Source organism: Vipera ursinii (assembly GCF_947247035.1).
Source record: "Vipera ursinii genome assembly, chromosome: 2".
Lineage (NCBI taxonomy): Eukaryota > Metazoa > Chordata > Lepidosauria > Squamata > Viperidae > Vipera > Vipera ursinii.
The window spans coordinates 11,948,247-11,961,759 of record NC_139513.1 but is presented as its reverse complement, the minus strand read 5'-3'; the positions used below and the strand labels follow the sequence as shown (position 1 = coordinate 11,961,759).

At 45.2% G+C, this 13,513-nt stretch overlaps 3 protein-coding genes across 4 annotated transcripts in view; all 3 read left to right on the top strand.

The window, feature by feature from the left end:
• Positions 1–397: 397 nt before the first annotated feature.
• Positions 398–4,419, top strand: LOC310636513 (uncharacterized protein). Of its 2 annotated transcripts, none has more exons than XR_014491730.1 (2): positions 398–572; positions 1,423–1,490. XR_014491730.1 is itself a non-coding variant. In XM_083356431.1 (2 exons), the coding sequence occupies exons 1-2, from the start codon at positions 467–469 to the stop codon at positions 3,579–3,581; spliced, it is 1,605 nt and encodes a 534-aa protein (XP_083212557.1). In that variant the 5' UTR covers positions 398–466; the 3' UTR covers positions 3,582–4,419. The 2 variants fall into 2 exon arrangements, 1 of the variants encoding a protein (XP_083212557.1); XM_083356431.1 differs by lacking the exon at positions 1,423–1,490 and adding an exon at positions 2,083–4,419.
• A 2,156-nt stretch (positions 4,420–6,575) lies between these two features.
• LOC310636507 (uncharacterized protein) lies at positions 6,576–12,585 on the top strand. The gene is made up of 3 exons (XM_083356423.1): positions 6,576–6,632; positions 6,822–6,958; positions 10,191–12,585. Exons 2-3 carry the CDS (start codon positions 6,853–6,855, stop codon positions 11,852–11,854), a joined length of 1,770 nt encoding a protein of 589 aa, XP_083212549.1. The 5' UTR covers positions 6,576–6,632; positions 6,822–6,852; the 3' UTR covers positions 11,855–12,585.
• LOC310636509 (uncharacterized protein) overlaps positions 7,339–13,513 on the top strand; it is a 29,457-nt gene continuing 23,282 nt past the window's right edge. The window contains exon 1 of the mRNA XM_083356426.1: positions 7,339–7,390. The gene's annotated coding sequence lies outside the window, so the exon portion shown is untranslated. The remainder of the gene's footprint in view (positions 7,391–13,513) is intronic.

Below are 13,513 nucleotides of genomic sequence, written 5' to 3'. Positions count from 1 at the left end.
TTGAATTAGTTGAATTGAGATCCTGTGGCCTTTAGGCCTCTTTCTTTGTGCTCCTGTCTAAAAAAGGCGAAAAATAAAATCCTTTGTTTTCAGGCTAGTCTTTACTTTGCTTCGGTTGGCAACCCGTTTCTAAATGTTGTGTTTCCTTTGTTTTGCTGCGATGCGCGGCCCCTTCTTGGTGGATGTTTTCCAAAAGAAGTTTTGAAGCTGGTCCTTAGCCAGGACTCCATTCTAGAGAATTTGGACATCGTGGCCCAGTTGGAGAAGCAGCGTCCTACATGTTCAGCATCTGAGCCTTTTTCATTTCTCTTTGCAGAAAACCAGTGAGGATGTGGCCGTGAGCTCCACAGAGGAGAAGGGGGGCGTTCTTGGATTGGGACCCAACCAACCTTTGGCCGGGAATCCATTCTAGAGAATTTGGACATCGTGGCCCAGTTGGAGAAGCAGCTTCCTGCACAAAGGGCCAATGGATCCAGGAGAAATCAAACTGGTCAGCAGTGGGGGGGTCATCCCTGGCCTTGACTCAGAGGGGGAACAAGTGACCCAGAGACCTCTCAGCTGCAACTTTAAAGGTGAGTAAACCAAATTGGGACGTGGTGGCTCAGTGGGTTAGGACGCTGAGCTTGTCGATCAGAAGGTCGGCAGTTTGGCGGGTCGAATCCCGAGTGCCGCGTAACAGAGTGAGCGCCTGTTACTCGTCCCAGCTTCAGCCAACCTAGCAGTTCGAAAGCACGTAAAAGATGCAAGTAGAAAAATAGGGACCACTCCGGTGGGAAGGTAACAGCGTTCCGTGCGCCTTTGGCATCTAGTCATGCCAGCCACATGACCACAGAGACGTCCTCAGACAAGCGCTGGCTCTTTGGCTTTGAAATGGAGATGAGCACCGGCCCCTAGAGTCGGAAACGACTAGCATGCATGTGCGGGGGGCCTTTACCTTTACCTTTAAACAAAATTTGATTAAATCTTGGTTTGGAGAATAAGCGTATAGTTTTTAAATATTTGACAAAACAAAATGCAATGAAACGATGCTGGGTGATGGCATAATTTAATTCAGTTAAGGACTTTACGTTGAGTGTGTTTCATCAGCCAGTTATGGATCCATCTGGTGGGGATGCAGTTTATCCCACATTTTTCTATCTTGCCAAGAGGTCGGCTGTGGTCTACCTTGTCACATGCCTTACTGAAGTCCAGGTATGTGGTATCCACGTAGTTGTGCTGTTCCACTAATTTTGTCACTTGGTCAAAGAATGTAATAGGTTTTTTCTCCTCTGATCTGTTTTTGACAAACCCATGTTGGCTTCTAGTGATAGCTTTGTTTGTTTCTAGGCTTTTGCAGATCCATGTTCTAGGATCTTCCCAGGTATTGATGTCAGTATGATTGGTCTGTAGCTTCGTGGATTCATGTTTCTATTTCTTTTGTAGGACTTTATAAAATATACAAAATATTTCACAAGGAAGTTAGGATCAAGTGGTCATGATGGGATGGAGCTCATAAGTGCAAAATCAGAAAAAGGAAAAATAGGGTTACAGTAGCCTGAAACGGCTGAGGGCCCTAGGCCTCCATTTAAGGCCCAGACCCACCCCACCATTGCTGTGCATCAGGTTTGTTTTTCCATAGCCGGGCTGACACAGTGCACACTTTTAGAGGGGGGGCAGCTTTGTATCCCACTTCAACCCCTCACAACTCATGGGTGACCTGTGCCTGATCCCCAGGACCAGCCCCACCCACGAGGCACCCCCACAACCATTGCCTAGGCCACCCTCCACTTAAGAAGCCCCAAGATTACTGAATGTTTGCAACTAGTTTGTGGGATTACATTTGTGGAGAGAAGTGGTCACGTGACCACTCACCTAACCACTGCTTCACTGAAACACCGAAATTCCAGTCCCAACTGGACATCCCTCCTAGAGATGTGGGTGCTCCATCATTGAAGATTTTGTCTCATGTGTACAGAGTATCCTACCCTGGGCAGCAGGTGGGACTGGAAGACCTTCGTGGTGCCTTCCAAGGCTAAGATTTTGTGATTTCTCAAAAGGAAATAATATTCCTCCTTTCTTTTTCTTTCTAACACCGGGTGAAAGATTGTGACCAAAGATTTACCTGGAAGCCAACTATCAACAAAGAGGAGAAATTCATCCCAAGGCAGCAAGTGCCAGAAAGCATGGAGCCTGGGAAACTCTTCGATCCTCCGTCTGACACAGGTAGCACTCCGGAAAACCAGGAAAGAACCCATGAATGCTCAGAGTGTGGGAAATCCTTCGTTCATTGGTCCCTCCTTTTGACCCACAGGAAGGTCCATGTGGGAATCGGATCCAGTCAAGGTTTGGAGAGTGAGAAATCCTTTCCTGGAAAAGAATCCAAAGATTCCAAAAGCCACCCCAGCCAAAAACCCTATAAATGTGAGGAATGCAACTTATCCTTTGGTCGAAAGTCACACCTTGCGACACATCAGAAAATCCACACCGGAGAGAAACCTTATCAGTGTCTGGAATGTGGGAATTTTTTCCGTGAAAATTCTAGTCTCAGAATCCACACGAGAATTCACACAGGGGAGAAACCTTACAAGTGTTGGCAATGTGGGAAGAGCTTTTCTCAGAACTCAAGTCTTTGGGCCCATGAGAAGATTCATACGGGAATAAAATCGTACAAATGCTTTGAGTGTGGAAAATGTTTCACCCAGAGTTCAGGTCTTCGGAGTCATGAGAAAACGCACAGAGGGGAGAAAAACGAAAAGTGCCTCGAATGTGGGAAATGTTTTTCCAAGAAATCAAGCCTGGTGCGACATCAGAGACTTCACACTGGAGAGAGACCCTATGAATGCCCAGAATGTGAGAGACGATTTGTGGATTCTTATGCATTTCAAAGACACCAGAAATGGCACAAAGGATTGCTACCCTATAAATGTATGGAATGTGGGAAAAGTTTTATTTCGCCAGCCCATCTTCAGATTCATCAGAGAATCCACACAGGGGAGAAGCCATTCAAATGTGGAGAGTGTGGGAAATGCTTTTCCCAAAAACAAGAACTTGGAAGCCATCAGAGGGTCCACACCGGAGAGAAGCCCTACAGATGTGTAGAATGTGGAAAATGTTTTGGACACAAGGCAGGCCTTTGGGCACATCATAAAACCCACACGGGGGAGAAGCCACATCAATGCAACGAATGTGGAAGATTTTATAGCACCGCATCAGCCCTTAAAAGCCATAGAAAAATTCACACTGGGGAAAAAAACTTCAAATGTTTAGACTGTGGGAGAACATTTGCTCATTCATCTTACCTTATAAATCATAGCCGAATCCATACAGGAGAAAAACCTCACAAATGCTCAGAGTGTGACCAATGTTTTTCACGGAAAGATACTCTTGTGATGCATCAACGAATCCACACTGGAGAAAAACCATATAAATGTCTGGAGTGTGGGAAATGTTTTGCCCAGTCTTCCACGCTTCGTGTGCACACCAGAAGTCACACAGGAGAGAAGCCTTATAAGTGTGCAGAGTGCGAGAAAAAGTTTCATCGTAAATCAAAGCTAAAAATGCACCAGAAAGTCCATAGCACAAATAAATCTCCTCAGTTGTGAACACTTTTTTTCAACAGTCAAATCTTAACGTTTACCAGGAACATAACACAGACCCGGAAGGAAAATCCTAAAAATGATTGATGTGGGAAAAATATTTTTTCTAGTGAAGCAACCTCAAATACTAGGACTGAGTACACAATGAGGGAAAAGGGCAAAAGTCTTGGGAGTGCGAGGATGTTCTCACAAAGCAGCATTAGTAATTTACCAGAGTGATTACACAGCAGTGTTATAAATGTGTGGGGAGTATGTATAATGTTTTGCAGAGTACAGGTACCGTAGTCCTAAAGTTATGGCCACAATTTGGAATGGATTTCCAGTCATAAATTGCTTGCAGTCCTAACTCAAGGCACCCAGGCATTTTTGTTAATTCTTACTAGCCGTTTGTGGATCAGTGAGGAGAACTGAAGATTCAGCTGAGGAGAAAATGTGGGTGGGTGGGGGGAGGGTGGAATTAGGATGCATCCGGTTGCTTCTTTAGCGATAAAATATTGATGTTGAATATATGTTGGCTGTGGATAAAGATTGAAAGTTTCTTTTTCCTATTATCTTTTTTGGCGGGTTTCCTTTTTATCACATCCTCTTTTTCATATATTCACACAGAGATGTTTGTATTAGGTTTCTTCCTTTGAACTGTGGACATAATCCTTAATAAAATTATTGTTCAAAATAATCAAGAGAGCTGTTTTCAGGGAGTTCAAGAAAAGTCAAGATGGGAGTCAGATTGTGGCGCACTCTGCAGTCAAAGGCCTGCTGCTTCTTAGCTGTGTATGTGATGCCCTTCAAAACAGCCGCCATCTTGGTTCTTTTGACTCCACCCTCCCTCGCTGGACACTTCGGACTTCCCGGGTTGAATTGAAAGGTGTCGATTTCGGATGAACTTTTGGGAAAAATGTCCTCGTGGATTGGGAAGGACCCCTGCTCTTAAGGGCAGATCGTTGGTGGCTATTTATATGTGCCTGACCCACTCCTGATCAAATGAAGCACATCTTACTTAGGAGGTACATCGTAGGTCACAAGAAGGGCGACTTTCAATTATGTAATCGGGTTAGTTAATTGTAAATTGATGCGTCATGTTGCGTTTCATACAACCCCAAATTTATTTAATGTGAGGCTTGCGTGTGAGTATTTGAAAGGGCTCATGATGAAGTGTCACCCAAGCATTACACCAGTGGCTATTACACACCATTCTAAGACCTGAAGATATTTGAATTAAAAACTCCCAGGAGTTAAAACGTTTACCATCCAGTTAAGAGGCAACACCAAAAAAAGTCTTCTGGCAGCTGTCAAAAAAGGTAGCTGTAGATTGCTGGGACTTTGAAGGGTCCCTGAGTGGTTGGTTCCCACCGTGGGAGATGAAACACAGGCAAGAGGTCCACAGCAGAGAAGCTGCATTTATTGACCGACGGTCCAAGCCCTTTCCCAGCCTCCACTCTGAGGGTTGGATAGGGAGGTCATGGATGAAGGCTGCAGAAAGCCTTCATGCTTCCTAGGAGATCGCTTCTTTGATTGACAGCCACAGTCCAGCCCAGGAATGGATGAGGTTCCCTCTCAACTGATGGAAGGATGAGAAGCTCCATGCGCTGAGACAAGAAGGGGCTCTTTGGCCAGAGCTGGTGGGAGGACCTTGGTGTCCTCTGAGCTTGGCTGTTTTCTTGCAGACGTTTCATTGCCCAACTAGGTAACATTATCAGCGCTAAGTAACATCCTTAGCAGTGATAACGTTACCTAGTTGGGTAATGAAACATCTGCAAGGAAACAACCAAACTCATAGAGGACACCAAAGACAGTTCAACCCTGAGCTACAAATAATCCATTCCGGAGCTGAGGCCTCTTGGATCCTCGATTCTTGCCGCAGCTACCTTTCTCCCGGCGGGGAAAAGCTCTCCTTGGCGGGAGGGGTGAGAGCAGCCCGGCCTGCCCGGATCGGGATCCAGAAGCCTCTCCCGAGGTTTGCAGCGCCGTTTCTGCTAGGACAGGGCTAGGAAACCTCGGCTCTTTTATGACTCGTGGACTTCAACTCCCAGAATTCCTGAGCCAGCACGTCTCAGCTTGGATATCTCTCCCTTTCCTTCAGCATGGCCGGCTCAGGAATTCTGGGAGTTGAAGTCCACGAGTCATAAAGCGGCCTAGGCCAGGGGTAGGAAACCTCGGCTCTTTTATGACTCACGGACTTCAACTCCCAGAGTTCCTGAGTCAGCATAGCATAGCATAGCGGTCTCAGGAATTCTGGGAGTTGAAGTCCGCGAGTCATAAAAGAGCCGAGGTTTCCTACCTACCCCTGTCCTAGCAGAAACGGCGCTGCAAACCTCGGGAGAGGCTTCTGGATCCCGATCCGGGCAGGCCGGGCTGCTCTCGCCCCTCCTGCCAGGAGAGCTTTTCCCCGCCGGGAGAAAGGTAGCTGCGGATCCGCCTCTTCGTCCTGCAGGGATTTCCTTGGGGAGATTCGGCTCTGGCGTCGCCTGCAGGGAGCGGATCCCTCCCTTCCCTCCAGGGGGGCAAAGGGGGATCCCTCCCCGGATTGGATCTGCCCCCTCCTCGCCCGGCCGAGGCTCCCCGCGGGGCTCCGGGTGGATCCTGGGAGGAGGTTTGTTGCAGTTGCTTTCAGAAGGTCTCTCTGTGGTCCGTCAGAGCAGGAAGTCTCCGAGCATGCAGATCCCGCCGGTGCGGCTGCACAAATGGAGTAAGCGGAGCTTTAAGAGGTTTGTTGAGATTTCTATTGTGGTCTGAAGACAGACTGACCTCGTTGCAACGGGAAAGGGAGGGTTTGGGGGGTGGGGAAAGAAAACAAGTTTGAATTAGTTGAATTGAGATCCTGTGGCCTTTAGGCCTCTTTCTTTGTGCTCCTGTCTAAAAAAGGCGAAAAAATAAAATCCTTTGTTTTCAGGCTAAATCTTTACTTTGCTTCGGTTGGCAACCCGTTTCTAAATGTTGTGTTTCCTTTGTTTTGCTGCGATGCGCGGCCCCTTCTTGGTGGATTATTTTCCAAAGGAGGTTTTGAAGCTGGTCGTTAGCCAGGACTCCATTCTAGAGAATTTGGACATCCGTGGCCCAGTTGGAGAAGCAGCGTCCTTCATTTACAGATTATGTTCAGCATCTGAGCCTTTTTCATTTCTCTTTGCAGAAAACCAGTGAGGATGTGGCCGTGAGCTCCACAGAGGAGAAGGGGGGCGTTCTTGGATTGGGACCCAACCAACCTTTGGCCGGGAATCCATTCTAGAGAATTTGGACATCGTGGCCCAGTTGGAGAAGCAGCTTCCTGCACAAAGGGCCAATGGATTCAGGAGAAATCAAACTGGTCGGCAGTGGGGGGGTCATCCCTGGCCTGGACTCCGAGGGGGAACAAGTGACCCAGAGACCTCTCAGCTGCAACTTTAAAGGTGAGTAAACCAAATTGGATTAAATCTTGGTTTGGAGAATAAGCATATAGTTTTTTAAATATTTGACAAAACAAAATGCAACGAAACGATGCTGGGTGATGGCATAATTTAGTTCAGTTAAGGACTTTACGTTGAGTGTGTTTCATCAGCCAGTTTTGGATCCACATATGGTGGTGATGCAGTTTATCCCACATAATAATAATAATAATAATAATAATAATAATAATAATAATAATAATAAAATATAAAGTTGGAATGGACCTTGGAGGTCATCTAGTCCAACCCCCTGCTCAGGCAGGAAACCCTATACCATTTCAGGCAAATGGCTGTCCAGTCCCTTCTTAAAAACCTCCAGTGTTGGAGCATTCACCCCTTCTGGAGGCAGGTTGTTCCACTGGTTAATTGTTCTAACTGTCAGGAAGTTTCTCCTTAGTTCTAGGTTGCTTCTCTCCTTGACTAGTTTCCATCCGTTGCTTCTTGTCCTGCTTTCAGGTGCTTTGGAGAATAGCTTGACTGCCTCTTCTTTGTGGTAGCCCCTGAGATATTGGAACACTGCTATCATGTCACCCCTCACCCTTCTCTTCATTAAACTACACATACCCAATTCCAGCAACCGTTCCCTATATGTTTTAGCCTCCAGTCCCCCAATCATCTTTGTTGCTCTTCTCTGTACCCTTGCTAGAGTCTCGACATCTTTTTTACATCGTGGTGACCAAAACTGGATGCAGTATTCCAGGTGTGGCCTTACCAAAGCATTGTAAAGTGGTATTAGTACTTCACTTGATCTTGATTCTATCCCTCTGTTAATGCAGCCTAGCACTGTGTTGGCTTTTTTGGCAGCTGCAGCACACGGCTGGCTCATATTGAAGTGATTTTCTACTAAGACTCCGAGATCCCTCTCTCAGTTACTACTATCGAGCAAGGTACCACCTATACTATACCTGTGCATTTGATTTTTCTTGCCTAAATGTAGAACGTTACTTTTTTCACCATTGAATTTCATTTTGTTAGATAGCGCCCAGTGTTCAGGTCTGTCCAGATCCTCCTGTATCTTAAGCCTATCTTCTGGAGTATTGGCTATTCCTGCCAGCTTGGTGTCGTCTGCAAATTTGATGAGTTTCCCCATCTATCCCCTCATCCAAATCGTTAATGAAGATATTGAAGAGCACTGGGCCCAGAACAGAGCCCTGGGGCACCCCACTACACACTTCCTTCCATGTAGATGCGGTTCCATTGAGGACCACATGCTGAGTACGGCCTGTCAGCCAGCTACGAATCCATCTGGTGGTAATGCTTTCTAACCCACATTTTTCTATCTTATCAAGTAGTAGATTGTGATCTACTTTATCAAAAGTCTTACTGAAGTCCAAGTAAATTATCTCTACAGCATTCCTCTGGTCCACTAGTTTTGTCACTTGGTCAAAGAATGCAATAAGATTTGTCTGGCATGATCTGTTTTTGACAAACCCATGTTGACTTTTAGTGATGACTTTGTTTGCATCAAGGTGTTCGCTGATTTGTTGTTTGATTATCTTTTCCAGAATCTTCCCAGGTATTGAGGTTAGGCTGATAGGTCTGTAGTTTCCTGGATCTATTTTTTTCCCTTTTTTGAAGATGGGAATTACATCAGCTCTCTTCCAGTCCTCTGGTAGTTCCCCAGTGCTCCAGGATCTTTGAAAAATATAGTTCAGTGGTTCTGAGATCACGTCTGCCAGTTCCTTGAGAACCTTGGGGTGTAATTCATCTGGTCCTGGTGATTTGAACTCGTCTAGGCTGGACAGGTGCTCACTTACCATTTTCTTGCCTATCTTAACTTGCGTTTCTATTCTGTTTTTTATGGCACTGGTTTGGGTAGGTTGGACTGTTTTTTCCCTTTGTGTAAAGACAGATGCAAAAAACGAATTGAAAAGTTCTGCTTTCTCCCTATTGCTTGTCACGTTCTTGCCACTTTCCCCCACTAATGGACCAATCATTTCCTTACCTTTTTTCTTGTTTTTTATATGCTGAAAGAAGCATTTTTTGTTATTTTTGACTTTGGTCGCAAGCCTTAGTTCATTTTGAGCCTTAGCTTTCCTCACTTCATCTTTGCAGGCACGGGCTATTTGCTGATATTCTGACTTAGTTATGTGCCCCTCTTTCCAATTCTTATACTTGTCCTTTTTATCTTTCAATTTATCAGAGAGTTCTTTATGCAGCGATGCCGGTTTCTTTTGAGAGCTGTTATTTTTCTTCTTTGTTGGTATTCTACTAGACTGGGCCTTCATTTTCTCACTTTTCAAAATTTTTCTATCTTGCCAAGAAGTCGGCTGTGGTCTACTTTGTCACAAGCCTGATTGAAGTCCAGGTACACGGTATCCACGTAGTTTTGCTGTTCCACTAATTCTGTCACTTGGTCAAAGAATGTAATAGGTTTTTTCTCCCCTGATCTGTTTTTGACAAACCCATGTTGGCTTCTAGTGATAGCTTTGTTTGTTTCTAGGCTTTTGCAGATCCATTTTCTAGGATCTTCCCAAGTATTGATGTCAGTATGATTGGTCTGTAGTTTCCTGGATCCATGTTTTTATTTCTTTCGTAGGACTTTATAAAATACACAAAATATTTCACAAGGAAGTTAAGATCAGGTGGTCATGATGGGATGGAGCTCATAAGTGCAAAATCAGAAAAAGGAAAAATAGGGTTACAGTAGCCTGAAACGGCTTTGGGTCCTAGGCCTCCATTTAAGGCCCAGACCCACCCCACCACTGCTGTGCATCAGGTTTGTTTTTGCATAGCCGGGCTGACACAGTGCACACTTTTAGAGGGGGGGCAGCTTAGTATCCCACTTCAACCCCCCCAACTCATGGGTGACCTGTGCCTCATCCCCAGGACCAGCTCCACGCCCGAGGCACCCCCACAACCATTGCCTAGGCCACCCTCCACTTAGGAAGCCCCAAGATTACTGAATGTTTGCAACTAGTTTGTGGGATTACATTTGTGGAGAGAAGTGGTCACGTGACCACTCACCTAACCACTGCTTCACTGAAACACCGAAATTCCAGTCCCAACTGGACATCCCTCCTAGAGATGTGGGTGCTCCATCATTGAAGATTTTGTCTCGTGTACTGAGCATCCTACCCTGGGCAGCAGGTGGGACTGGAAGACCTTCGTGGTACCTTCCAAGGCTAAGATTTTGTGATTTCTCAAAAGGAAATAATATTCCTCCTTTCTTTTTCTTTCTCACACTGGGTGAAAGATTGTGACCAAAGATTTACCTGGAAGCCAACTATCAACAGAGAGGAGAAATTCATCCCAAGGCAGCAAGTGCCAAAAAGCATGGAGCCTGGGAAACTCTTGGATCCTCCGTCTGACACAGGTAGCACTCCGGAAAACCAAGAAAGAACCCATGAATGCTCAGAGTGTGGGAAATCCTTCGTTCATTGGTCCCTCCTTTTGACCCACAGGAAGGTCCATGTGGGAATCGGATCCAGTCAAGGTTTGGAGGGTGAGAAATCCTTTCCTGGAAAAGAATCCAAAGATCCCAAAAGCCACCCCAGCCAAAAACCCTATAAATGTGAGGAATGCAACTTATCCTTTGGTCGAAAGTCATACCTTGCGACACATAAAAAAATCCACACCGGAGAGAAACCTTATCAGTGTCTGGAATGTGGGAATTTTTTCCGTGAAAAATCCAGTCTCAGAAAGCACGCGAGAATTCACACAGGGGAGAAACCTTACAAGTGTTGGCAATGTGGGAAGAGCTTTACTCACAACTCAAGTCTTTGGGCCCATGAGAGGATTCATACGGGAAGCCACCCCAGCCAAAAACCCTATAAATGTGAGGAATGCAACTTATCCTTTGGTCGAAAGTCATACCTTGCGACACATAAAAAAATCCACACCGGAGAGAAACCTTATCAGTGTCTGGAATGTGGGAATTTTTTCCGTGAAAAATCCAGTCTCAGAAACCACGCGAGAATTCACACAGGGGAGAAACCTTACAAGTGTTGGCAATGTGGGAAGAGCTTTACTCACAACTCAAGTCTTTGGGCCCATGAGAGGATTCATACGGGAATAAAATCGTACAAATGCTTTGAGTGTGGAAAATGTTTCACCCGGAGTTCAGGTCTTCGGAGTCATGAGAAAACGCACAGAGGGGAGAAAAACGAAAAGTGCCTCGAATGTGGGAAATGTTTTTCCAAGAAATCAGATCTGCTTCGACATCAGAGACGTCACACCGGAGAGAGACCCTATGAATGCCCAGAATGTGAGAGACGATTTGTGGATTCTTATGCATTTCAAAGACACCAGAAATGGCACAAAGGAGAGCTACCCTATAAATGTATGGAATGTGGGAAAAGTTTTATTTCGCCAGCCCATCTTCAGATTCATCAGAGAATCCACACAGGGGAGAAGCCATTCAAATGTGGAGAGTGTGGGAAATGCTTTTCCCAAAAACAAGAACTTGGAAGCCATCAGAGGGTCCACACCGGAGAGAAGCCCTACAGATGCTTAGAATGTGGAAAATGGTTTGCACACAAGGCAGGCCTTTGGTCACATCATAAAACCCACACGGGGGAGAAGCCACATCAATGCAACGAATGTGGAAGATTTTATAGCACCGCATCAGCCCTTAAAAGCCATAGAAAAATTCACACTGGGGAAAAAAACTTCAAATGTTTAGACTGTGGGAGAACATTTGCTCATTTATCTTACCTTATGTATCATAGCCGGATCCATACAGGAGAAAAACCTCACAAATGCTCAGAGTGTGATAAGTGTTTTTCACGGAAAGATACTCTTGTGATGCATCAACGAATCCACACTGGAGAAAAACCATATAAATGTCTGGAGTGTGGGAAATGTTTTGTCCAGTCTTCCACACTTCGCGTGCACACCAGAAGTCACATAGGAGAGTAGTCTTATAAGTGTGCAGAGTGCGAGAAAAAGTTTCATCGTAAATCAAACCTAAAAATGCACCAGAAAGTCCATAGCAGAGATAAATCTCCTCAGTTGTGAACACTTTTTTTCAACAGTCAAATCTTAACGTTTACCAGGAACATCACACAGACCCGGAAGGAAAATCCTAAAAATGATTGATGTGGGAAAAATATTTTTTCTAGTGAAGCAACCTCAAATACTAGGAGTGAGTACACAATGAGGGAAAAGAGCAAAAGTCTTGGGAGTGCAAGGATGTTCTCACAAAGCAGCATTAGTAATTTACCAGAATGATTACACAACAGAGTTATAAATGTGTGGGGAGTATGTATAATGTTTTGCAGAGTACAGGTAGTCCTAAAGTTATGGCCACAATTTGGAATGGATTTCCAGTCATAAATTGCTTGCAGTCCAAAATCAAGGCACCCAGGCATTTTTGTTAATTCTTACTAGCCGTTTGTGGATCAGTGAGGAGAACTGAAGATTCAGCTGAGGAGAAAATGGGGGTGGGTGGGGGGAGGGTGGAATTAGGATGCATCCGTTTGCTTATTTAGCGATAAAATATTGATGTTGAATATATGTTGGCTGAGGATAAAGATTGAAAGTTTCTTTTTCCTATTGTCTTTTGGGGAGGGTTTCCTTTTTATCACATCCTCTTTTTCATACATTCACACAGAGATGTTTGTATTAGGTTTCTTCCTTTGAACTGTGAACATAATCCTTAATAAAATTATTGTTCAAAATAATCAAGAGAGCTGTTTTCAGGGAGTTTAAGAAAAGTCAAGATGGGAGTCAGATTGTGGCACATTCTGCAGTCAAAGGCCTGCTGCTTTTTAGCTGTGTATGTGATGCCCTTCAAAACAGCCGCCATCTTGGTTCTTTTGACTCCACCCTCCCTCGCTGGACACTTCGGACTTCCCGGGTTGAATTGAAATTTCTATTTTTCCCCTCACAGAAATAAAATATCGTTTCCAAAGATTTATCTGCAAGCTAACTATCAACAGAAATACAGGATGGAGCCTGGGAAGCTCTTGGATCCTCCGTCACAACAGGAGCAGCACTCCGGAAAACCACACACAAAAAAACGCATGAATGCTCACAGAGTGTGGGAAATCCTTTGCTCGCAGATCCCTCCTTTTGACCCACTGGAAGGTCCATGTGGGAAGCGGGAAGTGTAAATTCTATTGGGATCTTTTTCTGTGGGATTTCATTCACATCGCCAAACGGAACGTGGCTTAGTTCCTTGCTTGTTCTGAATCATGATTAATCCTCTTCTCCTCTGTCTCCATGAAATGGCACCTCATCCCCAACCCAGTACAGCACAATGTTTTCCTAGCTGTTTTACTTTGGAAATGGGTCTGTACCCTCTGGTTCCGCTAGAAACATCCTCTGTGACATAGTTGCTGATGTGCCCAGAAGCTGGGATCTGCCCGACTGCTATTGGCTGCTTCAGGGGGCTCCTGGCATCTTCCCTCCCCCACCCTTTGTGAGCACCTTGATCCAGACACCTGGTTTCTCTAGAGGCGCCTGGTTGCCTGATGCTTGTCAGATCTTGCGGAGGCTCTTTCCCTTCATGGATTTAAGGCTCTCTGGGAAAAAGATCCAGTCCTGGGTTACCGGGAAGGTCAACGGATACCAGAA

Excerpts from the sequence above, each read along its gene's own strand:
- LOC310636513 (XM_083356431.1), top strand. The coding sequence starts at position 467 with ATGGATCCAGGAGAAATCAAACTGGTCAGCAGTGGGGGGGTCATCCCT. Across the intron at positions 573-2,082 it reads TCTCAGCTGCAACTTTAAAG|ATTGTGACCAAAGATTTACC; the intron begins GTGAGTAAACCA and ends ACCGGGTGAAAG.
- LOC310636507 (XM_083356423.1), top strand. The coding sequence starts at position 6,853 with ATGGATTCAGGAGAAATCAAACTGGTCGGCAGTGGGGGGGTCATCCCT. Across the intron at positions 6,959-10,190 it reads TCTCAGCTGCAACTTTAAAG|ATTGTGACCAAAGATTTACC; the intron begins GTGAGTAAACCA and ends ACTGGGTGAAAG.